The 25,459-nt window shown below is 39.9% G+C and overlaps 1 protein-coding gene across 3 annotated transcripts in view; it reads left to right on the forward strand.

The window, feature by feature from the left end:
* The window catches only part of usp47 (ubiquitin specific peptidase 47), a 184,091-nt gene that overhangs the window by 26,376 nt on the left and 132,256 nt on the right, over window positions 1-25,459 (forward strand). Inside the window, exon 1 of one of the 3 annotated variants that reach the window (XM_072592474.1) lies at window positions 15,164-15,487. The exons of the other annotated variants lie outside the window; for them this stretch is intronic. Within the exon in view, the coding sequence (XP_072448575.1) occupies window positions 15,413-15,487 (75 nt within the window). The 5' untranslated portion in view covers window positions 15,164-15,412. Of the gene's footprint in view, window positions 1-15,163; window positions 15,488-25,459 lie in introns of those variants that run through there. 3 annotated transcript variants of the gene reach the window in all.

The raw sequence follows: 25,459 nt of genomic DNA on the forward strand, positions 1-25,459 counted from the left end.
AGTTTCACAGATTCCCCACCCTTGGCTAAAGAAACTCATCCTCATCTCCGTTCTAAAGTGTCATCCCCTTACTTTTTTTTATTAATTCAAGGATGTGGGTGTCACTGGCTGAACCAGCATTTATTGCCCAGTGTGTCGTTAAGAGTTAACCACGTGTAGTCACGTATAGGCCAGACAGGCTAAGGATTGGCAGATTCCTTACCCTGAAGGATATTAGAGAAATCAGAAAGGTTTTCACCTCTAAGAATTGGCCATGGTTTCAGAGACACCATTAAACTGTTCCAGATTATTGTTGAATTCAAATTCCATCAAAATCCATGTGGGATTCAAACCAAGGTCCCCTAAAGTTTACCTGGCTTCATAGATTAATATTTAGTGACACAACGACTACACCATTTGCCTCGGAGGCTATGCCCTATGGTTCTAGTCTCTCCCACTAGGGGAAGCGTCCTCACTACGTTCACTCTATCCAGGCCTCCCTGTATTCTGTAAGTTTCCTTGAGATTACCCCTCATCCTTCTAAATTCCATTGAGTGCAAAACCAGAGTCCTTAATCACCACTCACATGAGAAGCTCTTCATCGCTGGGATTATTCTTGTAATGGGACTATTCTTGCCATGGTTAGCATGTCCTTCCTTCAACAGAGCCCAAAACTGTTCAGAATATTCCAAGTGTAGTCTGATCATTGCTTTATATAACCTCTGAGTACGTCCCTGCTCTTGTTTTCGAGTCCTTTAAAATGAATGCAAGTATTGCATTAGCCTTCCTACCTGTCAACTGAATCTACAAGTTAACCTTGTAAATCTTGAATCCTGTTGTGCTTCAGATCTATGATCTCTTTCTCCATTTAGATAATAGTCTACACATCCATTGTTTCTACCAAAGTGCATAACCTCTCGCTTACCCACATTGTATACCATTTCCACATTTTCCCACTCACTTAGTCTGTCCAAGTCCTTCTGTTGCCTCTTGCTTTCTCAATACTGTTTCCCTCCACCTATCTTTAGTGTCATCTGCAAACTTAGCAACAATTCCCACAGTTCCTCCACACTAGGCACCAGCTGCCATTCTGAAAAAGATATCTTTATCCCTAATCTCTGCCTTCTGCCAGTGAGCCAGTTCTGTATCCATACCAGTACCTTGCCCCTAACATCATTGATTCTTAGCTTGCTTAGCAGCCTTCTGTGCAACCTTGTCAAAGGCCTTCTGGAAATCCAAATAGATTGCATCTGTTGGCTTTCCTTTGTGTGACTTGCTCATTACTTCCTCAATTCTAACAGATTTGTTTGGCATTATATCCCATTGATGAAACCATGCTGACTCAGCCCTATTTTACTCTGCACCTCCAAGTACTATGCAATCTCATCCTTAATGGACTCTTAAATCTTACCAACAACCAAAGTCAGGCTAGTAAGTTTAGACAATAATTTCCTGTTTTCTGCTTCCCTTAAGCTGGGTGTTACATTTGCCATTTTCCAGGCCTCTGGAACCCTCCTTGATTCTAGTGATTCCTGAAGGATCATCAATAGTGCCTTCACAATCTCTTCAGCTCTCCTCTTGAGGACATCGAGGTATGGTTAATCCAGTCTGGGTGATTTATCTGTTTCAGACCTTTCAGCTTCCAGACATATTCACCTTATTGGCCATTATACTCTACTCTGTTCCCTGACTCTCTTGAAGTTCTTGTATGCTACTGGTGACTTGGAACTTGAAGACTGATGCAACGTATCTATTCAATTAGTCTTCCATTTCTTTGTCCCTTGTAACTACTGCTCCAGCCTCACTTTCATGCAATCTAATGTCCACTCTTAACTGACTCTTAGCTTTTAAATGTTTTTAAAATACTCTTATATTACTAACTATGTTACTTTCATATTTCATCATCTTCCCCTCTTATTCTGTTTTAGTTGTCCTGTGTTAGTTTTTAAAAGGCTTCCCAATCCTTCCTCTGGTTAATGTTTCCCAGTCATTGTAGTTTGTTTGGGACGAGTGTTGGGTAAGCGCTGAAGTAGAACAATGCAACACACAAGGAGACTGTTTAGCCCATTGAGTTGGTGCAAGTTCCTGAGAACAATTCATTTAATCCCATTCTTTCCCTACATTCTTGTAAATTTTTATTCTTTCACACTATGCTATTGTTTAATGTGCTATTATGTTCAATTAATGACTATGCCAAATTAGTTGCTTACATGGCGATATGTTTTGAAATTGTGAAGAAGTGCATCACGGAAGTTGTGGGGACAGATCGTGTACTCCTATTTTTAGGTAAAAACTAGTTCCAGTCATTACTAAACTCCAGTTTTGTACTGGCATGATATTATTTTGGTATAAACAATGAACTGATGATATATAAAGTACTGTGTAATGTACAAATTCTAACTGAAGCTTTATATATCAGTATCCATTTAAATAGCTTCTCTCATAGAGAAAACTTTGTCCAAATTGCTGCACAGGACAATAATCAAGCAAAAGCTGAAACCAAACCAAAGGAGGTATTTGGACACGACTAAACACTTGGTCAAAAAGGTAGTATTAAGCAGAGTTTTAAATATGTAGAGCTTGTTGGAATTTTAGGGTTTGGATGGTTGACTTCACAGCCAAGAGTGGTTGTGCTAGAGGAGGATATAGATATACTAGAAATAGAAATATTCTAGCATTACGGAACAAAATTGCCTAAGGGTTAATGGGCTGGATGTGTGGTTGCTGATATTGTCAGGGACAAGACCAACAATGGTTTTTAAAACGCGGTAAGGGTTTCACCTGGACATAATCGGAGGCTAACTGAGACAGGTGACATGGTGGAAGTAGTCAGAGTGTCACGCTGGAAAAGCACAGCTGGTCAGGCAGCATCCAAGGAGCAGGAGAGTTGACGTTTCGGGCATAAGCTCTTCATCAGGAATGTGATGGATGTAGTGGAAGTAGGCAGTCTTTGTGATAAAGTGAATGTAATACATGAAACTTAAAATAGGGTTGAATAAAATGTATAAATAGTCTGATAAACAAATAGGTAAACAAACAACCTGAGCTTCAAGTGACAGGTCTGTGTACTTAAGGAGTTCTGGTATCATTTCTTTCAACCAACACCTCTTTTAAAATAAAAACAGTGATAGTGATGATTTGGATGTACCGATGTTGGACTCTGTTTCAGTGCTTTTATTCCAGAACTTTTGGTTCTGGAATTTACATATGAAAGCACTGAAACCGACATGTCCATTCTAAAAGATGAAGGCTTAACAATCCAGATATGTTTCAATATATAATTTCAGTTACATCACGCTGTCAACTTTTGCTTTAAATTCTGTGTTCTATGATCTTATACTCCACAGCCACCTGATGAAGGAGCAGCGCTTCCGAAAGGTAGTGCTTCCAAATAAACCTGTTGGACTATAACTTGGTGTTGTGATTTTTAACTAAAGGAAACAAGTTAGTTAATCGTTTATCTGTGAGCGCAACAAACTCCCACATTCTATACACTGTATTTCCTCTATTGTAACAATAAGTGCACTTAGTTATTTAGTTGTCTGTAATTCAGGAGCTTTTCTCAGTTTTCAATCCCTCAGGCTTTTGAGCAAATGTATCCTTTACTTCTAAAAGTTAGTTATGGTCTGCATGATATTAAACTTTTCAGAAAATTTCTTGTGAATTTGTTGCATTGGCATATAAGCATTTATCTTTTCTAAATTCAGTATTTACTTTGCTTTCTCTAGGTGAGTTACTAAGTTGAAGCACAATTATTAAATTGTTGAGAGATCTTTCCTCCACAGCGCAACACAAAAAAAACCTCGACGTCAATTCTCAATTTTATCAATTTATTAGTGAAACTTTTATGAGTGACATTTTAAGACTAACCTTTGGTTCCTTGTCCAAAAATCATTTATTTTGAAGGTGTATTCCAAATCCCCTTTTTGTAAAGCTCTATCTTCTCAGGTTCTACCTTAAGGTTTGTGGCAGTGCTCTCTTGCCTGAGTCATAAAGTTGTGGCTTGAGGCTTAAACATTATTCCAAGCTGGTACTTTGTTGTAGTGCTCAGGGAGTACTGTTGGAAGTGCCAGCTTTTAGATGAGACATTAAACTGAGGCTCTCGTATTGTAAATGATATCAGTACTATTGGAAGGAAAGAAAGAGCACTCTCCTGGCATTCTAGCCAACACTTATTCTAAGCACTAACAAAACAGGTTATCTGCTCAATTTATCTCATGCTGTGGAACTTTGAGTACTCACTGAACCTTAATGTTAACTCTGCTTTCTTGCCACAGATGCTGTCAAACCTGCTGAATTTCACCGATTTCTGCTTTTGTTTAAAAGTTACTTTTTTTGGCTGTGAAATGACTTGAGATCCCAAGAACATAAAATGTGTTACATAAATGCAAGTTATTTGAATACCGCCAACCCTGCTTTTCATCATTCGCTTTACACAATTTCGCTTTTATGAAAGACCTACATTAGTACCTGTTTTTGTGAACCCAAAGAGGGTTTTTGCTTTTACGAAAAGCAGCGATACTCTTTCCCATAATAATCACGCACCTTAGTTTTACCCCATTTACGGCTTACGAGCAGTTTCCTGAGAATGCTCTACTTTTGGATAGTTGGGGCTATCTGTATCTCTGAGGTCTCTTCTGAGGGTTCATTTGAATACAGTGTATGTACATACTCCAAGATATTTAGATGTTTTCAGGCAAAAGAAAATTATACTGAACCACAAAAGGAAGTGTGGGGTGTGGTATTCAAAAGCATGGCTGAATGGTTAGGTTTTAAAAAGCATCTTAAGCACAAACAGAGAGGTGAAGGATTTGAAAGTTGAAGTTCTAGAGTGAGAGGTTTAGATCAATGTTTTCAAATGTTTTGCTACTTTAATTCCATTTTGTGGCTTGAAAATGAATTCAGCCCCTTGGTATTTAGGGTGAGGTGTGGGAAGTGAGCAGGTGATTTTTCAACTTGCAGTTCTAGTTGGGCTCCAGATCCCCACTTTGGGAAACCCTGGTTTAGATGACTTAAAAGCATTTTACTCTGGGATGAAAAGAAAGAGGTAATGCACAGAAATTATCTAAGTCATAGAGAGGTACAGCATGGAAACAGACCCTTCAGTCCATCCCATCCATGCCGACCAAATATCCCAACCCAATCTAGTCCCATCTGCTGCCACCTGGCCCATATCCCTCCAAACTCTTACTATTCATGTACCCATCCAGATGCCTTTTAAATGTTGCAATTGTATTAGCCTCCACCATTTCCTCCGGCAGCCCATTCCACACATGCACCACCCTCTGTGTGAAAAAGTTGCCCCTTAGGTCGCTTTTATATCTTCCCCCTCTCACCCTAAACCTATGCCCTCTAGTTCTGGTCTCCCCCACCCCAGGGAAAAGACCTTGTCTCTTTACCCTATCCATGCCCCTCATGATTTCATAAACCTGTATAAGGACACCCCTTCGCCTCAGATGCCAGTGAAAAAGAGAGTTTGTAGAGGGGATGCGAGGATAGTGCTGGTGAAGGGTATTGAGATTTTTGGCAAGGTAGAGTACACTATCAAAAATACACATGACAGATGGTCTGCAGGAAATAAACATGAATACTACAAGCATGAAGTGAGTTTCTTGAACCGTAACTCAAACAGTTAATTTTCCATTAACTGCTGCTTCACAATGAGGGTTCTCATTTGGTATGCCACATTGATTTGTGTTGGAAATTAAAAATATTTTTGCTGTGTGTTCATATGCATCGCATTTAGGCAGTTTAACAATGCTGGAGGATAAAATTGACCTGCAGAGCAGGGTAAATGTGGAGCAAAGACAAAAATAGAAGTTGCTGGAAATGCTCAGCAGGTCTGGCAGCGTCTATGGAGAGAAATCAGAGTTAGCATTTCTGGTTGAGAGACCCTTCCTCAGAACTCTCATTCTTTTGGTTCTTGTTTTTGGAAGAAATTTTGACAATGAGTTTGCTTGTGGAAGTTGGGAGGCACTGGTCATGTACCTTAATCCTGAACCAAGAGGCCTGGGTTCAAGTCAAACCTGCACCAGAGGTGTTTAACAACAACTGGACAGGTTGATTAGAACATAGTTCTTACAAAAATGCAGGTGTTATCAGCCATGAGTTGTCTCTCATTTAGTTGTAGAAATCATTGGTGCAAATGCTAATTTGCTTTTCACCATGCATTTGTATGTTAGATTATAGATGAAAGGATTGCATTGTTGAGAAGGACATGTTCTTTCAGATGTTACATTGTGCTGTAAGAAACAAATTATGGCTTCAATGTTATTTTCGGGTGTTGGGGAGAGAATTAGTGCTGACACTTGATGTTTTCAAAGCAACTTCTCGGCAGGTGGGCTCCCTCTGATAAAGTGCACAATTCTTAATTATTGAATTTTTTTACTGAACAACTTGTAAGGTTGTATTTTAAAATGGACAGTGTGTGTGTGTGTGTGTTTCAGAAATAAATGGGATAGTGATCTGAATAGGGCCTGAACGGAAGACATGCTGAGTTTGGCTATCTGAAGAAAAGACCTCTGCTTTTGGCTCAGTTTTTTTTCCTCCAAAGAGCCCGAACTCAGCAGTTTGATTCGGCCCTCTTTTGAATAGACCTTCAGTTTTAGGTCATTTTGGTTTTAGGATGTGCGGATAATGGATACCTGACCTAGGTTTGATGCTTGTAGCGTAGATTGCGTAAAAGTATAATGCTGCATGGGCAATAGTCCTTGTGTGTATTCATGAATAGTAGTGCAGCAGTTATGAAACTGTATCTGCAGATTGTAGACATAAAGTAGTCCATGACAAATAAAAACAAAAACATCTAAAGTATAGATGTTAATTATAAATCTTTCAATTATATATATTGAGAATGCTATCGATTCTATATTGCTTTGTTCTAACAATTGTTTTAAGAAATTTTTATTTTTATTTTCTTTCTCACATCATTCTTTGCTCAATGGTTATGTTATCTGATTCTCCTTCATTTGTCCTCAAATGTTTTAAATTCTATCATGAAATTGGTTTGGCTTGTTTGTTGCTGATTTATAGTCATCCTTCCCTTTTATTATGCTTTGAGGAAGTGATCCTTGGCTTTCTCAGCACTGTTTGCCAACAGAATCCTTGAGTGATTTCTCTGACTATAATTCCCAACCTCCCAACTTCATTACTACTATGCTTGGGAGAAACTGCAATCTCCCACTAAATTAACTTATCATACCTGCCATTAATTCTTCATTTTTTTGTTGGTGTAGAATGCATTTCCTTGTGCTTTAACCCAACCTGGGGTGTGACAATGTGTAGTGTTTTAATGCTGCAGTACTGTAGTGGTTCTTTTATTGAGTCCCTCTTTCACTGCTATTTATTCTGAATGCTATTTATTCTTAATTTATGTTCTTTTTGGTCATTCCTCCCTGCACACTGGTTAATAAGTCCTAAATAAATCTCACTAATTGGGTCAATGCAATTTTATGATTTCTGATTTTTCTTTATCCTTCAGCTATCAGCTTTCTGAAATAATTTTTTTTCTCTGGGATTTGCTATGTTTCTAGCTATGAAATATTTATCATAGTTGTGGGTATATTCACTGAGCTGTGAAGTTGATTTGCAGACATTTTGTCCCCTGTCTAGGTGAATCTTCAGTGCTTTGGAGCCTTCTGTGAAGCGCTGCTGTACTGTCTCTTCTGGAATTTATTTGGTCCAGTTCGGGTTGTTCGTTGTGGCCAGTATATGGGGTCTAGGTCTCTGTAATTGTTGATGGAGTCCGTGGATGAATTCCATGCTTCTAGAAATTCTTTGGCTTGCCCTATGATCGTTGTGATGTACCAGTCGAATTTGTGGGCTTTGTCATCTGTGTGTGTGTGTGTCTACTATGCATAGCTGGTCGTGGCTGTTAGTGGCTCATTAGTATTTGTGGATGCGGATTGCTAGTTGTCTGCCTGTTTGTCATATATAGTGTGGCGTGCAGTCTTTCATGGTATCTCTTCACAGCTCCCTGTGTTGGCAGATGATGCGCCATTGATTCGATGTTTTATAGGCAAACTGCTAATGATTTCCTGGAAAACAACAGACAAAAAGTTAGAACCCTGATCAGATTGTATCTCAATTAGTAGTCCATGACAAATAAAAACAAAAACTACGTCAATTTTTCCACTGCTACCTTAGCTGTAATTGTCCATAGAGCAATAGCTTCTGGAAATTGACTTTTCATATCCATAATTGTAATGCTTTTGATTTTAGTAATGGTCCTACATGATTTACCAACACTCAGTCATAGTGTCATACAGCATGTCGACTAAATTGTTTTTCAAAAACGGACATTGGTGTCAAAAATTCTGGTTTGATTACATCTTGAGGCTTTCCTGCCACCCAACATGGGTAGCATGTTTTGCAAAATTATATAACCTCTTTGAATTCTTGAGTTTGAATAACTCCTGTATCCTTTTAGTACAGCTATGAGCTTGGTGATTAAAGGAAAAGGGGTTATCTTGCCTTGAGGTAGAAATCCTTCATAGCTATCATCCACCCTACGTACTACTTCTACAATCTGTGCTGTTTACCTCTGGTATCTCAGGTGTTGTTAAAGCTAAAATCCAATCCATGGTATTTCCTTTAAAGTTTCCTTTTTGAAGTTAAATCTTACAAACTCCTTCAAGTTCCATCCATTTCCCTTGCCCTTCCAGCATTCTGAATGGAGATGTCCCACCTCTTAGAATGGGTATATCGCCTCTTCTAATTTCCATCCTCAGAACATTCTCCAATTCTCTCCAGTGGGACCTTCATCAGCATCTGACATCTCCTGTTTCAACTGCACAATTTAAGTTTATGTTTATGATTTGTCTCTTCTATTTTTCCCTTTGTGAAAGTACAGAAACTGGTGTTGTCGTTCAACTATGTTACTGATACTAGTCACACATCTTTGTTACCTTTGTGTCTCATTGGGGTAGCAAGTTGTAAATTGAGCACTGCCATTCCAGCCTCATCACAAAGTTAAAAGATTTTAAGAAGTAGACAGAATTCCCCAATTTGTTTACCTTATAGATCTTAGTTGACAGCATAGATCAAAGTTTCATATTTTTCAAGAATTTCTCTTTATTATAAATAAATAGATTCTAACTACAGATAAACAATTATGGACAGATGGCGTATAACACTGCTAATAAAAACTTGTACCTAATAAAATTCCCCATTCTTTTGGAAGGTTTGTAGCTCAGGTTGAGGTTTATGGTGTAGGTTTGCTCGCTGAGCTGTAGGTTTGATATCCAGACGTTTCGTTACCTGGCTAAGTAACATCATCAGTGGCGACCTCCAGGTGAAGCGAAGCTGTTGTCTCCTGCTTTCTATTTATACGTTTGTCCTGGATGGGGTTCCTAGGGTTTGTGGTGATGTCATTTCCTGTTCATTTTCTGAGGGGTTGATAGATGTTATCTAGATCTATGTGTTTCTTTGCTTAGCCTGTCCCAGATTAGATGTGTTGTCCCAGTCAAATTGGTGGTTTCTTTCATCCCTAGGCTAGGCTAAGCAAAGACATGCCAGAGAATTCCTAGAGGCCTGGCACTCCAATCACAATGCCATAAGCAACCACATAGATCTAGATACCATCTATCAACCCCATAGAAAACGAACAGGAAATGATGTCACCACAAACCCCAGGAACTCTATCCAGGACAAACTTAAATAGAAAGCAGGAGACAACAGCTTCGCTTCACTTGGAGGTCACCACTGATGATATTACCTAGCCAGGTAATGAAACGTCTGGATATCAAACCTCCAGCTCAGCGAGCAAACCTACACCCTAAAATTCCCCATATATACATTCATGCACACAGGCCCAGACAAACTTGTAAAAAATTGGTGCTGTCAGTGGAGGGGGGATAAATTGGGGAAGCAGTTCAATGGTCTCTGTGCACAGGGTTTGCTGAGATAAGTTTGCTAATCAGGGCACTGCTTAGTGATCTTTCTTCTCCAGGTATATGCAGGAGGCAGTGGTTCATGACTGGTTCATGCTTATTAAGGTCTCAACATATTGACAAAAAGTCACAGCTTGCAACATCTGAAGAATCTAAATAGACCAGATATCAGGCTTGAGATGCTTTTTATTCAGAGCAAAAACAGCTCCTTTCCTCTGAGGACTGATGGCTTTTACCCAAGCATTCACATCCCAACTTGTTCACCTTCCTGGGAGCCAATCTTTTAGTTTGCAGATAGGAGGCTTTTCTAATTTTTGGGTGGACTATTCAACAGTTATCAATTGGCTATTTGTTGCAGGCCAGATCTCTCTTTGTACACAGCCCTCAAGGTCCAGCTTGTCTGTAGTGAGGTTTTAACTACTGCTTGAACAAGTAGCTGTGTAAACAGTGTTTGCAATGAGTGCCAGATAATTTGCTTTTAAACAATGCAACAATCCTGGTTTTTAAATCACATTTAATACTACAATCGTGAATATAGAGAAATTAAAACAGGACAGAGAAATATTTTTACTTGGGAATGCTGAGGATAGGATATGAGTAGGATAGGACTAGAGGGGCTGGATAGTTTGGGATTTTTTTTCCACTGGAGTCTAGGAGGTTAAGGAGTGACCTATGTAGAGGTCATGAGAGCTATAGACAAAGTGAGTAGCTGGTATCTTTTCCCTAGGGTGGGGGATTTCAAGACTAAGGAGCATATTTTTATGGTTAGAGGAGAAAGATTTAAAAAGACATGAGGGTTGATTTTTTTACACAATGGTTCTTGTGTGGAATGAAGCTCCAGAGAAAGTAGTGGATGTGGGTATTATTAGTGTTTAAAATATATTTAGGTAAGTACATGAATAAGAAATGTTTGGAGTGATATTGGCCAAGTGCAGGCAGGTGGGACGAGTTTAGTTTTGGATTGTGGTTGGCATGGTCCAGTTGGACCAAGGGGTCCTGTATGACTCTCTGACTCTAAACTACTGCAGAGAATAGTTGCAACAAATGGCACTGATGGTTTTAATGGGAAGCTAGATCGTTACATAAGGGAGGAAGGAGGAGCAAATGTCTTCATCCCTGGTGTTCATACTAATAAGCAATTCCAATCCCAGAATCAAATCTAGCTTATTTTTTGTTTAGTTAGTAAGTGTGGGGGTGGTTAGTCACAAAGGCAAATTCACACAATGCTACAGATTTTCTTTAACAGATTTTTATTTCACAAAAAAATGGAGAGGACATCAAACCAAATTATTAAATATAGAAGATTGTCGCTATCAATTACTGCAGCATAAGTACAAAAAAATTATTTCGATTTCATAAGTCTAGTTTCCTGACTCCTTAAGTTTCCTTGCTGTGAACTGTGGTGACAATTTGATTAGTGATTTGTAAGTCTGCAAAGATGAGCCTTTTGCACATCTGAGAGCCTGAATTTCTTGTTTCTAATAATTTGCAGACTTTAAACCAAATTCTCTTGGTTTGGAAGATTCATGAACTAAACCCTTCTGCTGAGGTGACTTGTTCCTGAACTGTTTTGAACTACCCCAGGAGAGACTCGAAACTTGCTTATGAACTGAAGTTTACAAAGAGTTTGCTCAGTTCTAGATTCTTCTAAACTGAAAACTAAGCCAATGGCCTTACTTACCTGTTGTAAACCCAACAGCATAAACATCTTTCCATTAATACCATACTGTCTGCTGTCATCTGGTTCTTGATAAATGCTGGGTTTAGTCAGGGCTCCAGGGAAAAATAAAACATTTTTAAGTTAACTCTTCGCAGAAATAACCAAATATTGACATTTCTATTTTGAAATCTAAATTCCAAAATATATAAATTGTACGCCATTCATCATAAAAGGCATTGTGATAGATTGAAATAAAGAGGGGTTCTGAGGGCAATAGTGTAGGGCATAAATGCCAGTATAGTACACCTGTGTTGAATAGTTTGTTCCTGTGCTGTGACTTTAATGGCAAGTTAAACGTGAATCACACAACATGACTACAGTAAAATCACTGGATGGTCATCCTGTAAAACGATATCACAAAATGAGTTTCATGTACTTAATCTGAATAAGTAGAAGATTTCTAACATGGTTTGGAAACCTTTGTTAGCTACCGTTATGTCAATATAAGAGCCAGGAAAGTTTCTCAATCCCATACTGTTCGTTCAGTGAGGTATTATGACCAAAGAACCATAGGAATTAGGAGCTGAAGTAGACAATTCAGTCCATCAAGTTTTCTCTGCCTTTCAATTAGATCATATTTGATCAGATAATCTTTAACTGCACTTTTCTCCATAACCCTTAATTTCCTTATTGGTTGTAAATCCATCTCAACCTTGAATATACTTAATGACCTAGCCTCGCCAGACCACTGTAGTAAAGAATTCCACAGATTCACTGCCCCCAGAAATTTCTCTTCATTTATCCTAACTCTGTGAATATGCTCTCTGGTGCTTGAGTCCCCCATAAGAGGAAATAAATTCTGCATATTTATCTTGTCACGCTTCCTCAGAATCTCAAGTTTCTTTTAGGTCTCCCCTCATTCTTCTAAACTCCAATGAGTACAAACCAAACCACCTCAAACTTTTCTGATAATCCCTCCGAACTAGGAATTCGCTTGGTGAACCTTTTTTGGACTGCCTACAGTGCTAAACTATATAATGCTCGTTCATGTTTATCTAGCAAAATTAGTTCTGACGTTTTGCTAGATAAACAGGAATGAACTAATAGTTTCAAAGCACTTGTATTTTTTAGTAACTTCACAGCCTTCAGATTTACCATATGTATAAAGGTAATCAGAAAATGGTGACATTTTTTGCTGCAGTACATTCCAGATCTCTCAACATTTCACTGTGTATAAACATGTTTCTTGGTGTTCTCCTTTGCTGCAATAACCCTGAGCAAGTTAGCCATAGATCTGATATTCTGAGTGGATTTGCTGGCAGATGGGTAACTTTGATACCTTGTCAAGAATTGGGTGATTTATGTGTCTCATAATCTTTTGTTTTTAGATTAATACAAAACCACAGTACTACAGATTCTGGAAATGTTAGTCTGGCAGCATCTATTTCAACCGTTTGAAAACTTGGTAACATTCTCACTTAACCTTCTTTTAGAAAAACAGTGGTGACTGATTGTTATGTGTATTATTACTTATCCATGGGATGTAGCCTTCAGGGATGTAGCCTTCAGTGGCTAAACTAGCATTTGTTGTCTATCCTTAACTGACTATGAGAAAATTATACTGACATGAGCAGGAATATGGTAGTCATCACTAAGTCCAATTGGCGTAGTATACTCACAGTGCTGTTTGGGTGAGGGGTCCTGGAGTTTGACTCTGCTGAATGGATGCTGTAGTTCCAAGTGAGGCTAATCTGTGGCATGAAGGTGTGTGAGAATGCGCTCCAATGTCACTGTCTTTGTCATTCTGGTGGTAGGGTTTATGGGAAGGGAAGGCATTATCAAAAGAAGTTGTGAAGTGCTGCAGTGTCTCTTGCAGATGGTTCACTGCTGTCACCATTTGCTCATGGTGGAGGAAATGAATGTTTAAGTTGGTGGAAGAGGTTCCAATCTAGTGGATTGCTTTGTCCTGGATGGCACTGTTGGAACTTCCATCATACACCTTATGTGCCTTATAGGTAGTGGACAGCCTTTGGGGATGTTGGGTCAGTTACTCAGTGCAAAGTTCCCAGGCTCTGACCTGTAGTAGCTACAGTATCTGTGATTATTCTGGTCAATTTTATAATCAATTATTGGGGATAGTTGATGGGGTCTCAGCGATGTCCGTTCCATTAAATGTCAGGAATTAGGTGGTTAGGTTCTGTCTTGGTGGAGGTGCTCATTGCGTGCATTCTGTAGCACAAGTCTTCATTACAAGCCCTGACAAAATTCTGGAAGTAGTAACTTTTGCAGTATCCAGTGCCTTCAGTCATTTCTTAGTAGCAAATGGAATAAATCAAATTGGCTGAAGACTAGCATCTGTGATAGGGACCTCAGGAGGATGTTGCAATGGATTATCCACCTGAGTATGTCTAGTTGAAGCTGATTGATTCAACCTCGACTAGTTTTAGACTCTGCTTCTGGGAGTTAAGTATGTTTAGAGAGCTGCTGCTTATGTTTGCTTAATTATCCATCACCATTTATAACTGCCATGGGGCAAGACCATAGAACCTTAATCTGATCTGTACTTATGGGATCACTCTACTTTGTAGCACACAGTTCAATCAGCAGAAAATAGAATGTAATAGAAATCTTGGTATTTCTCTTGATTTATCCTTCAATGTTTGTTTGCAGTGGGGTTTCTTTACTCACATTTCCTTGCCATGACCAGAGTGCATTCCATTTAAGTGATTTGTGATGACATTTTCATTGCAAACCTAAATTACTGATATGATCCAAGGAAGTGCAACAAATTGTGAAAAACTCATACTTGTTTGGTATACCTGAAATTGGATACATGCATACTACTGTTGCATTAATAATGCAGTAACTAAAAGGCAAAAGTAATTAATCCTGCACCATTTCTATTGAAATACAGTTGGGGAAAAATAACATCCATTTAGTATCATACGAAAATATTCCACAGACAACAGTGAAAAATAAAACCGATTTATATACAATTTATTTGCTGATTATATTGATTGTGATAAATATTGACTTTTGTAACATAGTGTACCATCTCGTCATGTCATTGCTGATCTGTGCATTTCTACAGTTTGCACTTATAACTAATGCATCTGTCATATCTCCCTTCTTACCCTCCCAAACTTTTACCACTCCCCTGTCGTTCCCCCTCACCCCATCCCACTCACCTACTGACCCCTTTCTGATTATACTCCCTTTTTTTTTGGTGCTACGTTAATAATTCAGTTGAGGTTATCTGATGTGGGGCTTTAACTCACAATTTTGAGACTTTGAGGCATGCTGCTATTATGAAACTGTGCTGACGTCTTATGCACTGCATCAAAGTTCTGAGGTTCCTCTTTTGTAAATAGCAGTATAAAAAAGTGAGCAAACAACGAAACAGAAATTAGCTGTAGTTCATATTTTGATTGGTTGTAAGCAAGTAAGCGGATTTCTATTGGTTGTGAGACAGGAAGTGGCGAGAACAACAATTCATGGCATGAAACAAGGAAGTTAATTAAGTACTTTGGCTTTAGTTTTCTTAAGGTGAACCAGTCTGGCAGCTGTTTCAGCTTTCTGTTTATGATCTCCTACAGAGTTCTAGTATCGCTTCCCTTACCAGTGCTGCTGAGAAGAAAATGGACGTTCATTTAGTTCTTATGAAATATCAAATCTAAAGACAGTTTTATGGCAATAACTGCCCCATTTCTTCTTGACATTGCTTCTGAAAATTTACTACTTATGCCATCCAACTGTCGAGAGTCTGTTGTGACCTTCAGCAGCAATCCAGGCATTCTCTTTTGTACAAAAGATTTGTAGGTCACAGCTTCTCTTACGTTGGCAGTGTGGGAATCCATAAGGAAGCTCACTGTGTGGACTACTGATGTTCAAGATCTTTGGGGATGTTTTAATGTCATTTAGAATCAACCGAAAGAAGGGTCGTGCTCTGGATTCTCTGGTAAGTTTAAGGATTAGCAGGGAAAGTGAAGGGCAAAGGCCTGAATTGGTCCAGTTGAATTTGTATTTGGCCCACATTCTGACAGTTTTCTGTTTGTATTTTTTTAAAGAAAGATGTTTGTTGGATTCAGTTTGGAATTAGTAATTGTTGCCTGTTGGAAATTCCCAGAAGTGCTCAGCTTGACTTGCAAGCCACTTAGACTGATGCTTGGGTACTTGGGAATCTAGAATAACGAAAGTAAAGAAATTAAGCTCTCCACAGATCGAATGTATAAGGGAAGCTTAATTAAAACAGAACATAAGTTAGACAATTTCATTAGACCAAAACTTCAATAAATACTACTTTGCAGGAAATTTGATTCAGTGAGCTGATGGAAGGCAAGAGCTATGGAAACCTTAACATTGAAGTCTTTCTCCTCGGGCACCGAATAAAGCTACTTAGATTTGTTCACTTGGAAACGTCAAAAGTGAAACTTGATAGACTTCTGTTAACCAAGAGAAATAAGTGTAATGGGAACCAAAATGACTTGATCAAGGTACAAATTAGATCTGATTTAACTGAATTATGGCACAGTCTTATTCCTGCGTTTCTACATCCAAACAAAACTGTCCTACATTAGAGGTGTCTTAGCAGTGGTTTGCACCATCTTTCACAATACTGAAGCAGTAATGGTGTGAGCACTTGCTTTAAGGTCATTTAGAGTCATAAAAAGAAACAGACCCTTCGATCCAACCCATCCATGCTGACCAGATATCCCAACCCAATCTAGTCCCACCTGCCAGCACCTGGCCCATATCCCTCCAAACCCTTCCTATTCATATACCCATCCAAATGCCTCTTAAATGTTGCAATTGTACCGTCCTCCACATCCTCTGGCAGCTCATTCCATACAAGTACCACCCTCTGCGTGAAAAAGTTGCCCCTTAGATATCTTTTATATCTTTCCCCCCCCCCATCCTAAACCTATGCCCTCTAGTTCTGCACTCCCCAACCCCAGGGAAAAGACTTTGTCTATTTATCCTATCTATGCCCCTCATTAGACATTTTGCTGCAATTTTAAATGAAGTGGTTTTATTTCAGTGTATTGATGCAATCATTTGTACTTATTTTTATTGTGGACATTGCTGGCTGGGCCAGCATTTATTGCCCATCTTTGAACCATTGCAGCTTGTTTGACGTAGGTGCACCCAGGATTTTGACTCTGTGACACTAAGAAACAGCGATATATTTCCAAGGCAGAATGATGAATAGCTTGGAGGGAACTTGCTGTTGGTAATGCTCCCGTGCATTTGTTGTGGTCTTCCTAAATGACACTGGTCATGGATTATCATACAATACCTTGGCTTTAATGGTCTTTTGGAGTTACATCTTTCACCTTTCTTTATAGCTTTTCTCCAGGCTTTTCACAATTGCCACTTACCAATAAGATTTGGGTATTTACAGTTCACTGTTGGAGAACTATTTTTGTGAAATTAGTTGGATGATAACCATTGTTTTAGTTTCCTTTTGAGTGTGTTTGTCAGGTAATCTACACTTATCAATTTCTATTAATTGTACTACAATTGATTCCTCCCTGCACCCATTATTTGTGTTCAACCCATATTGTCAAATGTGCCTTTAGTCACTTGTGGTCAGCACTTCAAAAATATTTGTATATCAATCTGCATTTTTGTATCTCCCTGTTCCTTTGATACTATTCATGCCTCATCTTTTTGACAAAGCTTTTAGTTGCTCTTCTCAATTCCCTTTTGACTTCTCATTAATTTCTCACTGGTGAGTAGCTTTGGATGTTTTTGTGCTTTAAAGGCATTATGAATTAAAGTTATTACTGCAAATATACTGAAATTGTCAGCCTAAGGAGTACATGATCTTGTAAACAAGTATGAATTTGATCCAGATGGAGGATCTGAAACAATTTCTGTTCATGCATTTGTGTGGCTTTTAAAAGTAATGGTTTGTGTATTCTGACTTGTACATTATTGGAGTCGAGTATTTGCCATCGCTGAATTTTCAACAAATATTTGCCTGATCGCTGACCTTTGTCAGTTGTCTGATTTGGCTAGAATTGTTCTATTGAATTAAAATGGGCGGCACGGTGGCACAGTGTTTAGCACTGCTGCCTCACAGCGCCAGAGACCCGGGTTCAATTCCCGCCTCAGGCGACTCTCTGTGTGGAGTTTGCACATTCTCCCCGTGTCTGCGTGGGTTTCGTCCGGGTGCTCCGGTTTCCTCCCACAGTCCAAAGATGTGCAGGTTAGGTGAATTGGCCATGCTAAATTGCCCGTAGTGTTAGGTAAGGGGTAGATGTAGGGGTATGGGTGGGTTGCGCTTCGGCGGTGTGGTGTGGACTTGTTGGGCCAAAGGGCCTGTTTCCACACTGTAAGTAATCTAAAAAAAAATAATAGAATCTTATAGAATTGAAGGAGGCTATTCAGTCATTATGCCTGTGCCAACATGTTAAAAGGTTTCATTTAGTCCTGTTCCCCTTACTCTTTGCTCATGGTCTGCAAATTTCCCCTTTTTAAGCATTTAATCTAACTGCCTTTTGAAAATTATAGTTTCCACCACCCTTTAAACAGACTATCCTATCTCAACCCAAAAAATCCTCATCTATCTCTGTTTTCTTGATCAATTACCTAAAATCTCTGCCATTTGGTTACTGACTCTCCTACTGTGGAAATGTTTTCTCCTTATTTAATGTTTCAAATGCTTGAATTATTTTGAAAACCTTATTGAATTCTCCCCAACTAACTTTGTTCAAAGTTGGACAATCTGTCTCCCTAGCCTCTTTGAAACTTGGAAAACTCTGAAGGATTTTCATCAGGCAAGACTATGAAGGGTGACTAATGAACCTGTATTGACGTACAGCCGTATTGATCTACCATGCCATCTTAAATGAATCGTGCGGACTGAAAACAGTGTTGATGGAAACTTTACGATGTAAAAGATTAGTAAAGCCATCATCTGATTGTCACTAGTGTGTGCATAGTAAAACATTGGTTGACCATTTTTTCTTCTTTTTGGAGTCCTGTTAATTGGAAATTACATGAAGATTTTCCTTCTGTTTTGAAAAAGGCTGATTTGATTGTGTCCAACCATTTAACAGGTGGTGATTTTTTTTTTGGAAGCCCTCCTAAGGTCAGGCTTGTTTCTACTGGAAAGTGTAAATTCATTTTTGCATTCGTAATGTTTGAGCATCAAGTACTTTCAGGTTAGCTGTTGCGCAACGACTTGCAGAACAGCTCTCCTTTCACTTCACCTCGCCAATTGTCCTGAGCCAGCCTAACCTCAGTTTCCTATAAGTGTGTTTTCAGGTTACATGTTTTGAGATTATAAATATTAGCTGTTGGTGTATATAGTCTAGTACCTTTAAATGCTGATTATATGAATGTACACAAGAGTGTACTGAAGCAAAATGAAAACTGAATTGAGGTGAAAAGCTTGGAACTCACAACCAGAGTTTCGTAAGCAGGCAATTGGTGAAGCGATTAAAATTGGAAATATTCAAGAGACCAGAATTGGAGAAGTGCAGAAATCTACACAAGTAATAGTGAAATGATAGTATTACTGGGCACACAATGCAGAGGTCTATCATAATGGATCTGGAAAGATAAATTCAAAATCCCACCAGAGGCACAGCAGGAACCTAACTTAATTCATAAATCTGGAATCAAAAAATGGTCCCAGCAATCATCATGAAACAACGAGATTATGTTTAAAGACTTCCTCTGGTTTGCTAATACAATTTACAGAAGGAAATCTGCATACCCACAGCAAAGTGGTTGTTGTTTAGCTGTACTCTGAAATGACCTAGCAAGCCACTCACCTGTATGAAGCTGCTGCAGAAAAGAAACAAAACTTGGCATAGCAGCTAGCATTTACCTAAGCACTAAAAATAACACAAGCGTGGCTGGCCTAGTCAACACTATGAGTCCTTCTCACTAATACTGGGGGCTTGTGCCAAAACTGACATAGATACTCCATTAAACTAGTCACAGAGATGTACAGCACAGAAACAGACCCTTCGGTTCAACCTGTCTACGCCGACCAGATATCCCAACCCAATATGGGCGAGCACCCGGCCCTCTAAACCCTTCCTATTCATATACCCATCCAAATGCCTCTTAAATGTTGCAATTGTACCAGCCTCCACCACATCCTTTGGCAGCTCATTCCATACACGTACCACCCTCTGCGTGAAAAGGTTGCCCCTTAGGTCTCTTTTATATCTTTGCCCCCTCACCCTAAACCTATGCCCTCTAGTTCTGGACTCGCCGATCCCAGGGAAAAGACTTTGTCTATTTATCCTATCCATGCCCCTCATAATTTTGTAAACCTCTATAAGGTCACCCCTCAACCTCCGACGCTCCAGGGAAAACAGCCCCAGCCTGTTCAGCCTCTCCCTATAGCTCAAAACTTCCAACCCTGGCAACATCCTTGTAAATCTTTTCTGAACCCTCTCAAGTTTCACAGCATCTTTCTGTTAGGAAGGAGACCAGAATTGCACGCAATATTCCAACAGTGGCCTAACCAATATCCTGTACAACTGCAACATGACCTCCCAACTCCTATACTGAATACTCTGACCAATAAAGGAAAGCATACCAAACGCCTCTTTCACTATCCTATCTACCTGCGACTCCACTTTCAAGGAGCTATGAACCTGTACTCCAAGGTCTCTTTGTTCAGCAACACTCCCTCGGACCTTAGCATTAAGTGTATAAGGCCTGCTAAGATTTGCTTTCCCAAAATGCAGCACCTCGCATTTATCTGAATTAAGCTCCATCTGCCACTTCTCAGCCCATTGGCCCATCTGGTCCAGATCCTGTTGTAACCTGAGGCAACCCTCTCCGCTGTCCACTACACCTCCAATTTTGGTGTCATCTGCAAACTTACTAGCACTACCTCTTATGCTCGCATCCAAATCATTTATGTAAATGACGAAGCGTAGAGGACCCAGCACCAATCCTTGTGGCACTCTACTGGTCACAGGCCTCCAGTCTGAAAAACAACCCTCCACCACCACCATCCTCTGCCTTCTATCTTTGAGCCAGTTCTGTATCCAGATGCCTAGTTCTCTCTTTATTCCATGAGATCTAACCTTGCTAATCAGTCTCCCATGGGGAACCTTGTCAAATGCCTTACTGAAGTCCATATAGATCACATCTACTGCTCTGCCCTCATCAATCTTCTTTGTTACTTCTTCAAAAAACTCAAATCAAGTTTGTGAGACATGATTTCCCATGCACAAAGCCATATTGACTATCCCGAATCAGTCCTTGCCTTTCCAAATACATGTACATCCTGTCCCTCAGGATTCCCTCTAACAACCTGCCCACCACTGAGGTCACGCTCACCGGTCTATAGTTCCCTGGCTTGCCTTTCCCGCCCTTCTTAAACAGTGGCACCACGTTTGCCAACCTTCAGTCTTCCGGCACCTCACCTGCGACTATCGATGATACAAATATCTCAGCAAGAGGCCCAGCAATCACTTCTCTAGCTTCCCACAGCGTTCTCAGGTACACCTGATCAGGTCCTGGGGATTTATCCACTTTTAACCGTTTCAAGACATCCAGCACTTCCTCCTTTGTAATCTGGATATTTTGCAAGATGTCACCATCTATTTCCCTACAGTCTATATCTTCCATATCCTTTTCCACAGTAAATACTGATCCAAAATATTCATTTAGTATCTCTCCCATTTTCAGTGGCTCCACACAAAGGCCGTTTTGCTGATCTTTGAGGGATCCTATTCTCTCCCTAGTTACCGTTTTGTCCTTAATATATTTGTAAAAACCCTTTGGATTCTCCTTAATTCTGTTTGCCAAAGCTATCTCATGTCCCCTTTTTGCTTTCCTGATATTTCTCTTAAGTATACTCCTACTTCCTTTATCCTCTTCTAAGGAGTCACTCGATCTATCCTGTCTATACCTGACATATGCTTCCTTCTTTTTCTTAACCAAACCCTTAATTTCTTCTGTCATCCAGCATTCCCTATACCTATCAGCCTTCCCTTTCACCCTAACAGGAATATACTTTCTCTGGATTCTTGTTATCTCATTTCTGAAGGCTTCCCATTTCCAGCCGTCCCTTTACCTGTGAACATCTGCCTCCAATCAGCTTTTGAAAGTACTTACCTGATACCGTCAAAATTGGCTTTTCTCCAATTTAGATAATCCACCCTGACTCTGTACTTTTAGGTCTGGTCTATCCTTTTCCATCACGATTTTAAAACGAATAGAATTATGATCGCTGGCCCCAAAGTGCTCCCTGCTGACACCTCAGTCACCTGCCCTGCCTTATTTCCCAAGAGTAGGTCAAGGTTTGCATCTTCTCTAGTAGGTACATCCACATACTGAATCAGAAAATTGTCTTGTACATACTTAACAAATTCCTCTCCATCTCAACCTTTAACACTATGGCAGTCCCAGTCGATGTTTGGAAAGTTAAAATCCCTGACTGTAACTACCCTATTATTCTGACAGATAACTGAGATCTCCTTACAAGTTTGTTTCTCAATTTCCCTCTGACTATTAGGGGATCTATAATACAATCCCAATATGGTGATCATCCTTTTCTTATTTCTCCGTTCCATCCAAATCACTTCCCTGGATGTATTTCCGGGAATATCCTCCCTCAGCACAGCTGTAATGCTATCACTTGTCAAAAATGCCACTCCCCTTCCCCTCTTCCCTCCCTTTCTATCCTTCCTGTCGCATTTGTATCCTGGAACATTAAGCTGTCAGTCCTGCCTATCCCTGAGCCATGTTTCTGTAATTGCTATGATATCCCAGTCCCATGTTCCTAACCATGCCCTGAGTTCATCTGCCTTCCCTGTTAGGCCCCTTGCATTGAAATAAATGCAGTTTAATTTATTAGTCCTACCTTGTCCCTGACTGTTTGATTTACTTCTGGTTTCAACTGTACTAGTCTCAGATTGATCTCTTTACTCACTATTTCGCTGGGTCCCCCCCCCACCTTACTAGTTTAAATCCTCCCAAGCAGTTCCAGCAAATTTCCCTGCTGGTATGTTAGTCTCCTTCCAATTTAGGTGCAATCCGTCCTCCTTGTACTAGTAACTTCTACCCCAAAAGAGATTCCAATGGTCCAAAAATGTGAATCCTTCTCCCATACACCAGCTCCTCAGCCATGCATTCATCTGCTCTATCCTCCTATTCAACCTGATAGATGTAGTCATATCTTGGAGTCAATTCCCAGATTTCTCTATCACCGTCTTGGTACATATCCTGCCCTGATAGCTGAATCAAACCTTGGGATGTAGTGCTGTGGTAGTACAGAGTCAGGATGGATTATCTCTGTGCAATTTCAGCACCGAGCTACATGAAGTCTTGTTGCATGGAAGTGTTTAAATGCATTTGAAGTGGTTCAGAGGAAGTTTACCTATAATGAATGGGTTGTCATCGGAGGAAAGAGTGAACAGGACACGGCATGTTTCCGTTAGTATTTAGAAGAGTGAAGGGTGATTTGGTTGAAATTTTAATAAGATCCTGAAAAATCTCAAGGTGGATATAAGAAGGATGTTTACTCTTGCCAGAACTAGCAGATGCTGTTTTAAAATTAGTGTCCCTTTATAGGACTGAGAGGCAGGCAACAGCATGACAGAGAATGAGGTAAGACTGATAAATTAAACTGCATCTATTTCAATGCAAGAGGCCTGACAGGTAAGGTACTTTAACTGACGGCATGGCTGGGGATTTGGGGCTGGGATGTCATAGCTATTACAGAAAGGTGGCCTCGAGAGGGGCCAGACTGACAACCTAATATTCCAGGGTATAGATGCTATTGAATGGATAGAAAGGGGGAATGACGAAAGTGGCCTTTTTGGTTAAGGATAACATTATGGTTGTATTTGAGGATATTCCTGGGGGAACGTCCAGTGAAGTTATGTAGGTAGAACTGCGAAATAAGAAAGGGGTGATCGTCTTATTGGGAAATTGAAAAGTCAAATATGTAAGGAGATCTCCAATAACCATTAGAATAATAGAGTTTTAATGGTAGGGGATTTTAACTTTCTGAACATAGACTGGGACTGCTATTGTGTTAAGGACTTAGATGGAGAGGAACTTAAGTGTGTACAAGAAAGTTGTCTTTATTCAATATATGGATGTACTAGAGGAGCAAAACTTGGCCACCTCTTAAGAAACCAGGCAGGGCAAGTGACTGAGGTGTCAATGGGCACCACTTTTGGGCAAGTGATCATAATTCTATTAGTTTTAAAGTAGGCATACAAAAGGATAGACCTGATCCAAAAGGTAAAGTTCTATATAGAAGTAAAGTTCTAATTTTGATGCTATTAGGCAGGAGATTTCAAATGTTGATTGGGAAAGGCTGTTAGCCATTAAAAGGTGGTTGGAAAATTGGGAGGCCTTCAAAAATGAGAGGTCAGAGATGTTATGTTCCTATTAATGCAAAGGGCAAGGCTTTTGGATGTAGGTTTGCTGGATGACTAGAGAAGTTGTGGCTTTGGTTAAAATAAAAATGGAGGAGGCATATAGGTAGAGACAATTAGATCAAGTGAATCCATAGAAGAGCATAAGCTCAGCGGAGTATACTTAAAAGGGAAATCAGGGCAAAAAGTGGACTGGAGATAGCGTTGGCAAATAGAGTTAAAGAGTTCAAATATATCAATGGCAAAAGAGTAACTAGGGAGAGAATAGGGCCCCTTAAAGATCATCAAGGCAGTCAATACATGGGACTGCAGGAGATGGGTGAGATACTAAACAAAATTTCGCATCAGCATTTCCTGTGGAGAAGGACATGGAAGCTACGGAACTTAGGGAATTAAATAGTGATGTCGTGGAAAGTATCCATATTACACAAAACGCACTGTCCTCACTTAAACGCATAAAGGCAAATTAATCCTCAGGTGGAATCTCTACTTGGGTAGAAGTGACCTGTACAAGAAAGACAGATTGCACCTGAATTGGAAGGTGACTAATATATAGACAGAGAGATTTGCTAGAGATGCTCAGGAGGATTTAAACTACTAAGGTAGCAGGGTGAGACCCAGGGAAGTAGTGAAGAAAAAGATCAATCTGAGACTGGTGCAGTTGGGAAAAGGAGCGAATCAAACAGTCAGGGCAGGCGGGAACAAAGCAGAGAACAAGGAAGAACTGATAAATTAAGCTGCATTTATTTCAATGCAAGAGGCTTAACAAGGAAGGCAGATGAACTGAGGAACATGGGATTGGAGTATCGTAGCAATTACAGAGACGTGGCTCGGGGGTGGACAGGACTGGCAGCTTAATGTTACAGGATACAAATGCTAAAGGAAGGATAGAAAGGGAGGCAAGAGAGGAGGAGGAGCGTTTTTGATAAGGGATAGCATTACTGCTGTAGTAAGGGAGGATATTCCTGGGAATACATCCAGGAAAGTTGTTTGGTGAGACTGAGAAATAATTGGGATTGTATTATAAACCCCTTAATAGTCAGCGGGAAATTGAGAAACAAATTTATAAGGAGATCTCCGTTATCTGTGAGAATAATAGGGTGGTTGTGGTAGGGGACTTTAGACTTGGACTGCCACAATGTTGCAGTGCTAAGGGTTTAGATTTAAGTGTGTCCAAGAACATTTTCTGATTCAGTATGTGGATGTACCTACTAGAGAAGGTGCAAAACTTGATTCTGAATTAGTGATGCTGGAAGAGCACAGCAGTTCAGGCAGCATCCAAGGAGCAGCAAAATCGACGTTTCGGGCAAAAGCCTTTCATCAGGAATAAAGGCAGAGAGCCTGAAGCGTGGAGAGATAAGCGAGAGGAGGGTGGGGGTGGGGAGAAAGTAGCATAGAGTACAATAGGTGAGTGGGGGAGGGGATGAAGGTGATAGGTCAGGGAGGAGAGGGTGGAGTGGATAGGTGGAAAAGGAGATAGGCAGGTAGGACAAGTCCGGACAAGTCAAGGAGACAGTGCTGAGCTGGAAGTTTGGAACTAGGGTGAGGTGGGGAAAGGGGAC

Source organism: Chiloscyllium punctatum, chromosome 22 (assembly GCF_047496795.1).
Source record: "Chiloscyllium punctatum isolate Juve2018m chromosome 22, sChiPun1.3, whole genome shotgun sequence".
Classification (NCBI taxonomy): domain Eukaryota; kingdom Metazoa; phylum Chordata; class Chondrichthyes; order Orectolobiformes; family Hemiscylliidae; genus Chiloscyllium; species Chiloscyllium punctatum.